At 45.5% G+C, this 13,347-nt stretch overlaps 1 protein-coding gene across 2 annotated transcripts; it reads left to right on the top strand.

Annotated features, from left to right (window-relative positions):
- The first annotated feature begins 1,156 nt into the window (after positions 1 to 1,156).
- On the top strand, positions 1,157 to 3,453 carry LIPT2 (lipoyl(octanoyl) transferase 2). Of its 2 annotated transcripts, none has more exons than XM_025894399.2 (2): positions 1,157 to 1,746; positions 2,506 to 3,453. In XM_025894399.2, the coding sequence occupies exons 1-2, from the start codon at positions 1,299 to 1,301 to the stop codon at positions 2,733 to 2,735; spliced, it is 678 nt and encodes a 225-aa protein (XP_025750184.1). In that variant the 5' UTR covers positions 1,157 to 1,298; the 3' UTR covers positions 2,736 to 3,453. The 2 variants fall into 2 exon arrangements, with proteins under 2 accessions (XP_025750184.1, XP_073735801.1); XM_073879700.1 differs by lacking the exon at positions 2,506 to 3,453 and adding an exon at positions 2,061 to 2,473.
- The last annotated feature ends 9,894 nt before the right edge of the window (positions 3,454 to 13,347 follow it).

Genomic DNA, 13,347 nt, shown 5'->3' with positions numbered 1-13,347 from the left:
TTTTTTGCACCTACTGAAAATAATCATGTGGTTTTTCAAATTATATTGTTTGATTTTATAATGTTAAACCAACCTTGCATTCCTGGGATAAACATTACTTCATCATGATGTATTAATCCTTTTGTACATTGCTGGATTCAACTTGCTAATATTTGCTTAAGATTTTTATGATGTCTATATTAGGAAATGTCTTTCAGACACCTAAGGGAGTGAAGTTAATTAGTTTCTATAATTATAAAAGACCTAAGCAAAAAGAGTAAAATATTAAATTTTGACAAGGCTGGATGGTGGGTAAACAGTAATTTGTTGCATTATTGTCTACACTTTCCTGCTTTCTTATTTTTGTTTTTCTTTCTTTTCAATTGAACAATCCTTACCTTTAGCTTGGAAGATAGATTGAGAGGACAGATTGAGGACATAATAACTGGGTTCTTTATGCTATTAGAACTACAGGGGTGGGATAGCCTTATGCATCCTCTTCCCCTAGAAATAGGCCTAACAACACATAGTTGGTACTCAGTGAAAGTTTATTGAATGAGTTCAGATTTCTTTGAATGACAATCCAACACAACATAATGGATACTGTGGTCCAGATCCACCCTCAGGACCTAGCGTCATTCCCCCAGCTTCTGGGAGTAGGCTGGTTTATGGCTCCTAATTCTCTGGGTATTGCCTTCCACAGAAGGAAGCAGCCTTGCCGAGAGTTACAGATAGAGCCTCTATCACTACTCAGTGATAGGACAAAAACTTCTGGCCCCTGTTCTTTAATTTGAAATAACTCTTAAAGGTCATCCCCGGCTCAGAGCATTCTTTGAGACAGGCTGAGGCCTCTGTCGCGGTTGTTTCAGTTTAACTTCTCCCGCTGCGAATCCTGCTTCCATCACTCTTACAGCTCCCCGCCATATTTCTGCACCTCCTTTTCGCTCTCTTCCTCGGGTAATTCCACCAGGACACACATTACCTTATTTTATGTTCTTTTCCTAGCAGTTAGCCGTATGTGAAGTAACCTTATTTAATGCTTTAACACTTGGCTTATTGTCTGCAGTAAGACTGTAAGCTTCCCAGGACAGACTCTTTTCCCCATACACGGTGCACACTGTATCAAACGCCTACTGGCTGTTGAAATGAATGAGTGGAAGAGACACACCTGTACTGGGTCTTGGGCTCACAATCTCTCTAGAGCCTACGACCAGCTCTTTGGAGCAGGGGCTGGGGACGTGCCTCCGAGTCCCCGCCCCTCCTGTCACGCCCACAGGCCAAGGCAGGGGGCGGACCTCGCAGACGTCCCGGCTGAAGCTATGCGGCTGCCCGCGGTACGGCTGGTGCGGCTAAGCCGGATACCGTACACCGAGCTGCTGGCCCTGCAGGAGCGCTGGCTGCGGCGGCTACAGGCCGAGCCAGGCACTGAGGCGGGCGCGCTCCTGCTCTGCGAGCCCGCGGGGCCCGTGTACACATCCGGGCTGCGCGGCGGCCTGACGCCGGAGGAGACGGCGCGGCTGCGGGCCTTGGGCGCCGAGGTACGCACCACAGGCCGCGGTGGCCTGGCCACCTTCCACGGCCCAGGCCAGCTGCTCTGCCACCCGGTCCTAGACTTGCGACGCCTGGGCCTGCGCCTGCGCACGCACGTAGCGGCGCTGGAGGCGTGCGCCGTGCGCCTGTGCGAGTTCCAGGGCTTGTCCGGTGCTCGCGCGCGGCCCCCGCCCTACACTGGCGTCTGGCTTGGGGAGCGCAAGGTCTGCGCGATAGGTTAGTGCGGAGGGCCGAGGCGGGTCCGGGGGGCGGGACTTGGCGGGGCTGGACCAATGGAGGTGAGAGCAAGCTCGGGCTGAGCGGAAGTGTATCTGGCGCGGGCTTTGAATCAGAACGACCCGCTGCGTTTGAGGTGTTAAGCCTTCTCACTGATCTTTTATATCCACAGCCCTGAGGAGGGCCCTCAGTAGTCATCTCAGACAATATTCATATTTTTGAGAAATGAATTGCTAGGTTACTAACAATGAATCACAGTGTCTGGACAATGATGGAGCATAGTAATTTTCAAACTTTTTCTTTTTTTTTTAAAGCAACAGAATCTCGGAGCGCCTGGGTGGCTCAGTCGGTTAAGTGGCTGCCTTCGGCTCAGGTCATGATGCCAGGGTCCTGGGATCGAGCCCCACATCAGGCTGCCTGCTCAGCGGAGAGCTTGCTTCTCCCCCTCCCTCTGCCTACTGCTCTGCCTACTTGTGCTATTTCTCTCTGTGTCAAATAAATAAATAAGATCTTTAAAAAAAATAACAGAATCTCTGTTAAAGACATTTTCTGGAATCTCCGTAATAAGTGCAGGAGCTGTGGAGCCACACACCCCTCCCCAGCCATGTCCCCCTTCCCCGATCTGTGCACAACCCCTTGGGTGCTCAGAAACAGCTGGAAAACCAGTGATGGAGTCCAGTTCCTTCATCACACTGAGGGAGATCATGAAGCCCGGGGAAGGAGGATATCTACTCTGAGACCCTTTTCCTTGTCTTGCAGGAGTCCGCTGTGGAAGGCACATCACGTCCCACGGCCTGGCTCTGAACTGTTCTACAGACCTTGTGTGGTTTGATCACATTGTCCCCTGCGGGTTGGTTGGGACAGGTGTCACCTCTCTGAGTGAGGAGCTACAAAGGCACGTCACTGTGGATGAAGTAATATCACCTTTCCTTGAGGCCTTTAAAGAGACCTACAAGTGCACGTTGATCTCAGAGGACAGCTCCAACTGAAGAGTGTTCATGTTATCACAGCTGGGAGGTCCTGCTTGAAAAGCACCAAGACTGACTTGGGAATCACTGAAACCCAGATTCTAGACTTGGCTCTGTCATTCAGTCACCATGAGACTATGAGCAAAGTATGACCTCTTAGCCATTGTTTCCATATGTTTGCTGGTTTATTTATATCTTCTCACCTACCTCAGAAACAGTAGATGTGAAAACATTATGAAAAGCAACACATGCTATGTAAATGTAACATTAGCACTACTATTGACACCCCATTTTCTCAGCTTAGAGAAACTCAGATATAAAGAATCCGTTCTCAAATATTTATTACCTCCTAAATAATGTATTTAATTGGGCAATTCTGGGCTCCAGTTCCTTTGATTTTGCGGGAATCATATCTCTAGATAGCCCAGGTGAGGATGATATGTGGGGAGCTTTATGCAATGAAAGGGAAAGGAATCTTTAAAGAATAAAATGAAATCTTGACTTCTTGCATTGGATTGCCAAGCCTGATAACTATTTTTAGTTAGGTAACCTGAGTTAGACCAGAGCCCAGGAAAAGACAAGAATAATTTCTCACACTGTACAAATGCCAAAGGTAGAAGTATGTTTTCCTTAAATGAGATCTCTAAATTTATAAGGCTGTGTATTAACTATTCACTGCTATGTAACAGATCACCCCAAAACTTAATGACTTAAAACAATAAACATTATCTCATATATATTCTGTGGGTCAAGAGTTTGGGAAAAGCCCAGCTGGGTGATTTTGGGTTGAGATCTCTCATGAGGTGTAGTCAAAATGTCCACTGGATCAGCTGTCATCTGAAGGTTTGGGCATAGAGGATCCATTTCCAAGATGGTTCACTCTGCTTCGTTGGTACTGGTTGTTGACAAGGCCTGCATTCCTCACCATGTGGGCCACTCCACAGAGCTACTTGTTCCCCTGGAGCAAGTGATGCCAGAAGGAGACAAGGTGGAAGCCACAAGGTATTATGACCCAGCCTTGGAAATTACACAGTCATTTCTATCATTTCCTAATAGATGAATCTGACTCAGTGTGGAAGAGACTGCACTGGGTGAGGGGAAGTGAAGATCGTTAGGGACTACCTTGGAGACTGGCTACCATAAGCAGTTAGGGTGGAAAGATCCTTGAATGAGAAGTCAGATGACCCAGGTTGCAGCACCAGCTCTTTGGGCAAGTCATTTACCTCTCTGGGCTTCAGTTTCCCCTATATAAGCACTGTCCAATAGGAATACAATGTGAGCCACACTGTCATTTTACTTTTCCAGTAGCCACATTAAAAAAGGAAAAATAGGGCACCTGGGTGGCTCAGTTGGTTAAGCGACTGCCTTCCGCTCAGGTCATGATCCCGGAGTCCCAGGATCGAGTCCCGCGTTGGGCTCCCTGTTCAGCGAGGAGCCTGCTTCTCCCTCTGACCCTCCCCCCCTCTCGTACTCTCTCTCTCATTCTCGCTCTCTCAAATAAATAAATAAATCTTTAAAAAAAAGGGAAAAATAAACAGGTGGCATTAATAACACTTTAACCTAATATAAAAATGTTTTACATTCCTTTTCTCCATGCTATATCCAGAAATTCAGTGTGTATTTTCCACTTGTAGCACATCTCATTTTGGAGTTGTCACTCTTCAGAAATTCAGTAGCCACATGTGGCTACCATATTGCAAAGTACAGCCCTAGGTAATATGGTATCCAAAGTCCTTTTTGAGCTTCCGGGGTCCTGTGGCCCCGCTGGCTTCTAGAAGAAAGGTGAGTCTTCCCACCTCTAAGGTTTGATGTTTAACTCTGCACACAGTTTTTATCAGTTATTCAAGCTGAAATGGACTTTGGAGGTATGTTCCTGCCTGCACATTGTACAGAGATGAAACCAAGACTTTGGAAGAAACTTGCTCAAGGCACACAGTAAATTAATCACAAAGCCATGCCTGGGTGCCAGATATAAGCCCCGTTCTCATGCTCTTTTCCTGCTGTGCACACTGACTTAGAGCTCAGGACAGTATGCTTTACAAGGCATGGACACTTGGTCAATATTAGTTGATTGGTGGTTTGTGCACCCATTATTTACCCATATCTCTTCTAGGCCTCCCCCCATGGAGTGAGCCAACAGTGCTGTTGTAGGAATATGGGGGGTGGATAGTAGTTGATAATTACTTTGCAGTATTATTGCCAAGAAGGGAAATAATTATTCCAGGAAAAGTAGAGTTAGATTCTCATGGTTGGAAGGCTGTGCACAGTGTTGCTCCCCATCCAGTACTTGGTTACCCTCTCTAGCAACCATAATAAAGTGACCATACAGCCTGGTCTTGAATACCTCCAGAGACTGGGAAAGAAACATTTACTCAACACTTATTTTTAGTACCAGGTACTGTGTTAGCCCTCTTAAGTACATTCTCTCAATCAGCAGCCTGTCCTGTGTTTCTGGATCATTGGGAATCATTCTGCACTGGGAATCAATGACTGAGTTACCTGACCTTCCTGAGCCTCCGTTTCATTAGGTTCAAGGCTTGGCACAGAATAAACAGCAGAAGATATATGGTAGTTATTAGTGTTGTTCACCAGCTATTTCAGGCAGGACTGTACTGTGTGGCTCCCTTGTCGTTAGTCGGGGCCAAGCAACTTGTTCTGATCAATGAGTTATGAATGGAGGTGACATGCCACAATGGAGCACTGAATTGCTGGTGTCAGAGCCCTTGTGGTTTCTCTTTCCTTCTGGAAGAGTGACCAACATTCAAGATGGGTGGCTGCTTTCTGAGGGACTGCATGAGCAGAGACCCCCCGCTGCTGCTGGACATGCGGTGGAGTTAAGCCACTGAAATGTGGGCGTTGTTCATTACCACCGCATAACCGAGCCTCTTCTAACTGATGCAATATGTTTATATTAATAGGACTCTTATATTTGCAAATGTAGAAACCTCACTCTAACTTATGCAAAAAAACAAATTAAAGAGTGACAGTGGGGGCATTATTGGAAAAGGTCCTGGGGGGGTCTTATAAAATTCAAGGTTAGACTGCAGCCAGGCTCAAGAGCAAAACCAGAGCATGTAGCCCTTTAGGAACCCAGATAGTCTTTTCTCTCCTCCATGGCAGGCTTCTTGGTGTGTCTGTTTCGCTTGCTTTAGTCCAGCTTTCTCTGTTTCCCGGGCTGCATGCCGGCTGCTGTTATCCATGATTATTGGAGTCGAGTCGAGGCAAATCCTTAGGCGTCTGGCTTGAGCAACCAGGTGGATGCTAGAGGTATTGCTGGGATGGGAAACACTGGGTGAAGACCAAGTTTGGAGAGAAAGAGAATGAGTGCAGTGTTAGGTAAATCAAGTTTGAAACACTTGTGGGAGATGCAAGTAGAGAGGGCCAAGGGGCAGTGGGTGTGTGGATCTAGAACATGGGTGTGATGAGTTATGGTTTAGGTCTGGAGACAGAAGAGGAGGGCAGAGGACTGATAAACGTGAGGTATGGGACGAGGAGGGGCAGGCCAAGGAAGGGGGAGGCAATAGGCAGAGAAATATTTGGGGGTGCAGAATGAGACAACAGGACAATGTCATCCACTCTTCCAGCAGCCTGGGATTGCCAGGCATCCTGGAAGAGCCAAGCCTCCAAGAACAGGTGGACTGTGGGTCGTTAGAGCCAGGAGGATGCAGAGCAGAAGGCCAGGGTTTGGCAGAGGCCAGGCCCATGGGATCAGGTCAGGCCACTGCTGTGGGTTCCTGGCTCTTCTTCCTGCCTGGACAGAGCCCACCCCCAGTTTCCCACAGGAGTCCTTCCTCAAGGAAGGAAGCTAACTAAGCATATGAAGAAGGATATTTAACACCCTGGCTTTCCTACGTCCAGAAGGCCTCTTCTTGTTTGTGCAGAATCTTCTCCCCATAAATAAACAGACTGTCCAGGGTCTGGTGAATAAGTGCTAAACGTAAGGATGTGACTGGTTTGGCATCTTGTTCCTCCTTGCCAGCTCTGGCAGCGTGACTAGATACACCTTACTTCTTGGGAAAAGCCTCTCTCTGAAAGCCCTATGGAAATCGGATTTTTGCAATCTAAATCGGATTTTTCTTTTTACCAAATTATAATTTTCCATACATATAATCATACCATATTATAGTATCTATAAAATTTAAAAATAAAACAATGCTTGTACTCCCACCTGACAACCCATCCCCTACATTTGTGTGTCTTTACTACTTGATCACGAACAGACATATTTTATGTACTTGTCATTATTATGTGGATAAAATTATGTATACTCTTTTAAGCTAAACCTAATATTACATAAATTTTCCTACATTGGTACATAATCTTTACAATTATATTTTTGAATGCCTTAATTTTGTTTTTATTTCTTTGAAACTGAGAACTGAAGATTTTTTAAAATATAGGTAATGCAAATTAAAAAGGTACAAAATGGTGGCTTTGAAATGTAAGTCTTGCTCCTACTCTTTTCCTCTGTAAACTCAGTTTTTTTCCCGGAGGCTGATTGGTGGTAAATTGTTTTTTATATACTTCAGAGATATTTTATGCATATATAAGTGTTCATGATTATATACATTTTTTTTCATATAGTAACATACTATAGCCACAGCATTGCACTTTGGAGATTGTTTCAGATTATTATATAAAGAGCATCCTCATTTTATTTTTTTAATATTTTATTTATTTATTAGAGAGAGAGTGCACGAGCAGGGGGAGAGGCAGAGGAAGAGGGAGAAGAGCTCACAAGCAGGACACCCTGCTCAGCAGGGATGTGGGGCTCGATCCCAGGACCCTGGGATCATGACCTGAGCCGAAGGCAGATGCCCAACCAACTGAACCTCCCAGGCGCCCCAGGATCCTCATTTTAAAAAATGACTACAGAGTATTCTATTCAGTGGATTTCTTATGATTTATTTAGCTAGTACCTTACTGAGGACATTTAGGTTATTACTAACCTTTTGCTTTTACAAGCAAGGCTGCAATGAAAATTCTTCTGTGTGTGTGTGTGTGTGTGTGTGTGTGTGTGTGTGTTACATTGCACAAGGTGAATACAAAGGTTGCATCTTTAGAAGTGATTTTCTGAGTCAAAGGATATGTGCATTTTTATTTTAATGGATATTGTCATATTGCCTTCCATTAAAGTTATACCAATTTATATTCCCATCAATAATGTACAAGGGAGATGCCTGAATTTTAAATGTTCTAGCATCTTAGATTTTTTTTTTCATTTTTAAAGTTTTTTGGTGTAACAAAAAACTTTCGGTTTTTAACAAACAACAATGAACCCCATGTATCCATCATGCAGCTGATACAATCATCAACTCAAGGCCAACCCTAGTTTGTTTAAAGTGGGACCTGCTTCTGGCTCCCTCCCGGGATTATTGTGAAGCAAATCATAGATACCATATTATTTCATCCATAAATATTTCAGCATGTATTCCCCAAAGATAAGGACTCAAAAAAAAAAAAAACCTTCAATATCAACAAATATCCAGTTAGGATTCCCCAGATTTTTCCAATTGTTTGCTTGTTCCTTTTTTTCACAGTTGGTTTGTTCAAATCAGGATTCAAATACTGGATTTGGTTCACATGTCTCACAAATGTCTCCTTAGTCTCTTTTCACCTATAGATTCCTCCCACAACTTTTTTTTTTAAGCTTTTTCTCCTGTGTTTCCTGAAGCTTGAAAGATAAAGCCTGATGCTTTATATGATTTGGCAAGTCAGCTTCATAAGTGGTGGTGTGTTCTTGAGGCATGCAGTATCTTTGTTTTTTTCTCTTTTTCGTGACGATTATTCCCTAGATCCATTATTTTGTTAGGGGTTTATAAAATGTGATATTCTTTTTTTTTTTAAGATTGTATTTATTTATTTGACAGAGAGACACAGCGAGAGAGGGAACACAAGCAGGGGGAGTGGGAGAGGGAGAAGCAGACTTCCAGCTGAGCAGGGAGCCCGATGTGGGGCTTGACCCCAGGACCCTGGGATGACCTGAGCGAAAGGTAGATGCTCAATGACTGAGCCACCCAGGCGCCCCACAAAATGTGCTATTCTGATTCTGTTGTGCCTTTTTCACTTACTAGGCTGGAGAATGTTTACAGAACTCAACAAGACCAGTGGCATTAGTGTTATTGGTACTTTATTGTTTTTTGGTTTTGTTCATATTCAATAAAAGTTTGTACTGAATAAAAAATTACCTGTATAAAAGATATGCTTTTATAGTTGCATTAGAATTTATACTGAGTTTAAATTTGAACATATTTGGATTGCCAGCACTGAGTACCTCAATAATTTTTGAGGAATCCATACATCATTCAAATCCAAGAGACGCTGGTCTAAGGCTAAAATGTTACATATTTGCAATACCTAAATTGCGAGGTTTTCTAAGCCAGAGACTGTTTGTGTTTGTATCCTAGTACCTAGCATGTAAAAGGAAGCAAGTTTCTTATCTACGTTGTTACAAAGAATTTCCTATTGCTTCCACATTGGTTCTTTTGTGGACAGACATCAGTATCCAGTCTGTGAAGTGCTCGTTATGGCCGTGCTCAGGCAGGCTTCCATCCCTACAGAATTCTGATTGTTAGACAGGTATTCCTCCTCCTAAACTGAAACCCGCCTCCAACACAGTCATAACTCTACCCTCCTGCAAGGCCTCCTCTGAGAGTCCTATCCTGGCCACGCCTATCTACATCCTCCTCTAATGGCAGTGGCCACACTGTTATAGTTACTTTGTTCCGCATCTGACCCTGTCCAGACTGTGGTCTTTCCAGGCAGGGACTGTAGCTGCATCCTCTGTGGCCTCCTCAGGCCCAGCCCAGGGCCTCACACAGAAGAAGTACCCAGAAATGGCCTGTTGGGTCAGCAAATGTGGTCTCTTCTTCAAGTTTAACTTTCCTGATTCTTCTGTTCTTCACAGAACATGGTTTCTAGACTCCACACCGCTGCCCTCACATCAATAGGCTCTAATTGGCTAATGTGCCTTTAATCTGTGTTACTTGGAGCTGAAGAGAGCATGACTGGTATGGGATGGCCAGTGTGAGGTGTGTCAGCTTGTGCTGGGCCCTGAGGACACAGGGAAGGATCCGACTTCGTCCCTGTCTTCAGGGAACTCACAGCTTTGTGGAGGAGACATACCTGTAAATAAAATTCATAATAAACTGTTACAAGTATCATGAGAGAAGTTTGCACAGAGTACTATGGAAACAGAGGTGAGAAATCATAAAAGAGAGGAGGGGCAGAAAAGGCTCAAGGTGACATTGAATGAGAATTCTAGGCTGTAAATAAGAAAAAAACCAAAACAAAACACCTCAAACTAGCTCAAATGAAAAGAGAGTATCTCAGAACTCAAACTAAAAAGTCTGGGGCTTGACTTCAGGCACAGATTGATCCAGGAGGAGGTAGCAGGTAAGGGTGAGTTAGCCAGCTCCAGCAAGAAGGTGCTCCAGGCGGAGGGAATAGCACAGCAAAGGCCTGGAGGGGAGAGAGAGCATGTGGGTATTTGAGGAACTGCGGATTGTCCTCCTGCCTCTTTCTAGGGTTCACAGCCTCCTCACATATTCCTTCATTCTCCTGCTCCTCTCTCCCACTCCTTGCCCAGAGCAGGATAAAGAGGAATGGGGCAGGCCGTTGCCACCCATCAGACCGTTGCCCCTCCTGCTTGCCCCTCCAGATGCCCACCACCCTTCTCCACCCACCACAGGCCTCCTTGCTCTGGAGCTCCCATCTGGGTTGGGGCAAAGGGAGATAGTGCTAGAAGACCATAAAGAAGGGAAGGAGTAGAGGGAGAGAAGGGTACTTACTTCCTCAGCTCTTTCCCTGTGGGGTCAGCACGGGTTGAGTTGGGTTGGGCTGGGTTGGGTGCCATCTGCCATCTCTACCAAAAGCCACAGCTCCAGCCTGCTGGCCTCTGCAGTTTCTAGTAACCCCTTCCTCCCCTGCCCTTGGAGCCCTACTATGGTGTCCTTCCTCACCATTGCTAGCACCATTCCTTGCTGGCTTCCTGAACCCTCCTCATACTCTCTTCAAATTACCCAGTTTCAGGGAGCCATCTGTTTCCTGCCAGAAACCTGCCTGAAACACAACCCTCACCTGCACCAGAGGTGAGTGGGGGGCATGCTGGGCCCTGTGAAGTGCTGGGTGCCTGTGAGGGGATAGTGTTATTCAGCTCAACTCGATTCCACCATACTCACCTCTCTCCAGCCTGACCCACAAGGGCCCAGGGCTGTTCTCAGCACTTTACGCACTTTATGTAATCTTCACAGCAAATAACAAACCCACAAAGTTGAATTACTGGCTGTGTTTTAAGAAGAGGAAAGCGGCTCAGCTGAAGATTTGCCCAAGTTCATATCGTTAGAGGCAGGTCCGTGGTTTGAACTCAAGTCTGGGCTCCCAGAGGCTGTGCATTAAACTGCACCCCTATGACTCCCACTCTGCTCTCCTCACAGGTCAAGTGAAAGGACCAAATGGGACAGCTGGTGCTTTTCAGACTCTAAAGAGCCAACACACCTCGTTGGCCTGAGAACTGTGGTATGTCCCATCCCTACTAGAAGGCCGGAGCACTGGAAGTTCAGAGCTGACAGAGTCTGGTAAGTGCTGTCTTTAAGAGAAGTGCAAGGGGCCCTAGGAGGATGTATCAGTCTGGGCCTGCAGGAAGCAGACGAACATCTCAGGACGGTAATTTGAGGAGGCTCTATTCACAGAGGTGGGCAGAGAGTAGGGAAGCCACAAGGGATAGATCACGAGGTACCCTGGAGCTGGAAACATTTGGGCATCATTAAGTCCTCAGGCCTGTAGGGGAGAGGGAAGGGGGTAATCACAGGAACACGGAAACAGGGAGCGCTCTGAGATGGGGCTGACAGTTGGAAGCTGGGAGCTTCGGTTGAGGGATGCAGCAAGAGAAACAACAGCAAAAGTTTTTTGGTTTTTTTTTTTTAAGTTAAATATATCAGATGATGTTAGGTGTTACTGAAAAATAAGGCAGAAAAGGGAGTTAGGGTGGGCAGCAGAAGGGAGGGATTAGAATTTGTAAATGGAATGGCCAGGGAAGACCTCAGCAAGAAGGTGGCACTTAAGACTTGAAGGAGGTGTATCTCCAGTTGAGTCTTCCTCTGATCCCTTCAGTCAGTGCACCCCACTCCCCTGCCCAACCTGTCGTAAGGTCAGGGCCTTGTCTCCAACTTCTTTGTATTAGAGTTCCTTGAAGATCATTCTCAAACTATGGTCTTCCTAGGACAGGAATCCTGTTCCATCCTTTCTTTTCTCATCTAATAACAATAGGAGCTGCCATTTATGAAGTACATGCGTGATGCTGGGCTCAGCTCTGCGCCCCTTACACACATTGGTTCATCTAAGCCTTGTAGCAAAATCTGGAAGGCATAAAGAAAATGAGGCAGCTCAAGTCCACTTCCCAAGAACCCCTTAGCCAGCTGGGTTCCCTAACAGGGCTCCTGCTCCATCCTCACTCTAGAGAAAGGGAAGTGGAGGACAGCCCTTAAGTTTCTGAAGGACCAAAAAAGGGAACGGAAATTAGGCATATACTTTGTGTCTCTAGTGGGCACAAGGACCAAAGGGTAGAAGTAACTAGGAGGCAGTTTTTGTTAAAACATGAAAACGTCCGAACAATCACAGCCTTGGCTGCCTTGGAAGCAATGAGCTCCTTGTCACTAAAGGTGTACAAGAGAAGCTGGACAATCTCATGTCAAAAATGGAATACGGAGGAGGTTTAGGTAAGGGATTTGACCAGATAACTCCAAAAGTCCTTCCAACTCAGGTTCTATCACTAAATGATTCTAGAACTCTAAGATGGTGTGATTCTAAGACTATGATTCTAAATCCTTATCTTCAGAGAACTCACAATCTAGTAGATGAGGTGGGCAAATAGTTACTTTTTTTTTAAGATTTTATTTATTTATTTGACAGAGAGAAACACATCAAGAGAGGGAACACAAGCAGTGGGAGTGGGAGAGGGAGAAGCAGGCTTCCCGCCGAGCAGGGAGCCCGACGCGGGGCTTGATTCCAGGACCTGGAATCATGACCTAAGCAGAAGGCAGACGCTCAACGACTGAGCCACCCAGGCGCCCCGGGGCAAAGAGTTACTTTTGATAACTGTAATAAATAGTCCTATAGAGTAAATGGCAAGGCCCTGGGCAGAATGGGGGAAGGAGCCCTACCTGAGCCAGGGCTTGTGCCTCAGGGCTGATCTTAAGAACCATTGGCATCAGGATCATTTGGGAACCTCTTTTTTTTTTTTTTTTAATGCTAATTTCTGAGCTCCAGGATCAGAGCCTCTGGATCAGGACCCAAAGTCCGCTTTACCACAATGAGCTCTGAGGTGATTCCTAGGCAGACTGAAATTTGACACTTCATGCCCAGGGTCAGGATGACTTCCTTGAGAGGTGATTAATCAGACTGAGAAAAAGGAGTAGATGGGTCAAAATATGTAACCACAGAAACAACAGGGAAGTAATGTGTTTTGATAAAGAATTGCAATCTTGTACAGCATTCTCTCCACGAGGTGTCTTTTTATTTATTATTTTTTTTAAAGATTTTATTTATTTATTTGAGAGAGAGAGAATGAGAGAGAGAGCACGAGAAGGAAGAGGGTCAGAGGGAGAAGCAGACTCCCTGCCGAGCAGGGAGCCCG

The sequence above is a fragment of the Callorhinus ursinus genome, unplaced genomic scaffold (genome assembly GCF_003265705.2).
Source record: "Callorhinus ursinus isolate GAN/ISIS: 27379988/994484 unplaced genomic scaffold, GSC_fseal_2.0 scaffold35, whole genome shotgun sequence".
In the NCBI taxonomy this organism is placed as follows: Eukaryota; Metazoa; Chordata; class Mammalia; order Carnivora; family Otariidae; genus Callorhinus; species Callorhinus ursinus.
Note: the sequence above shows the minus strand (reverse complement) of the source record. Positions and strands in the feature narration are given on the sequence as shown.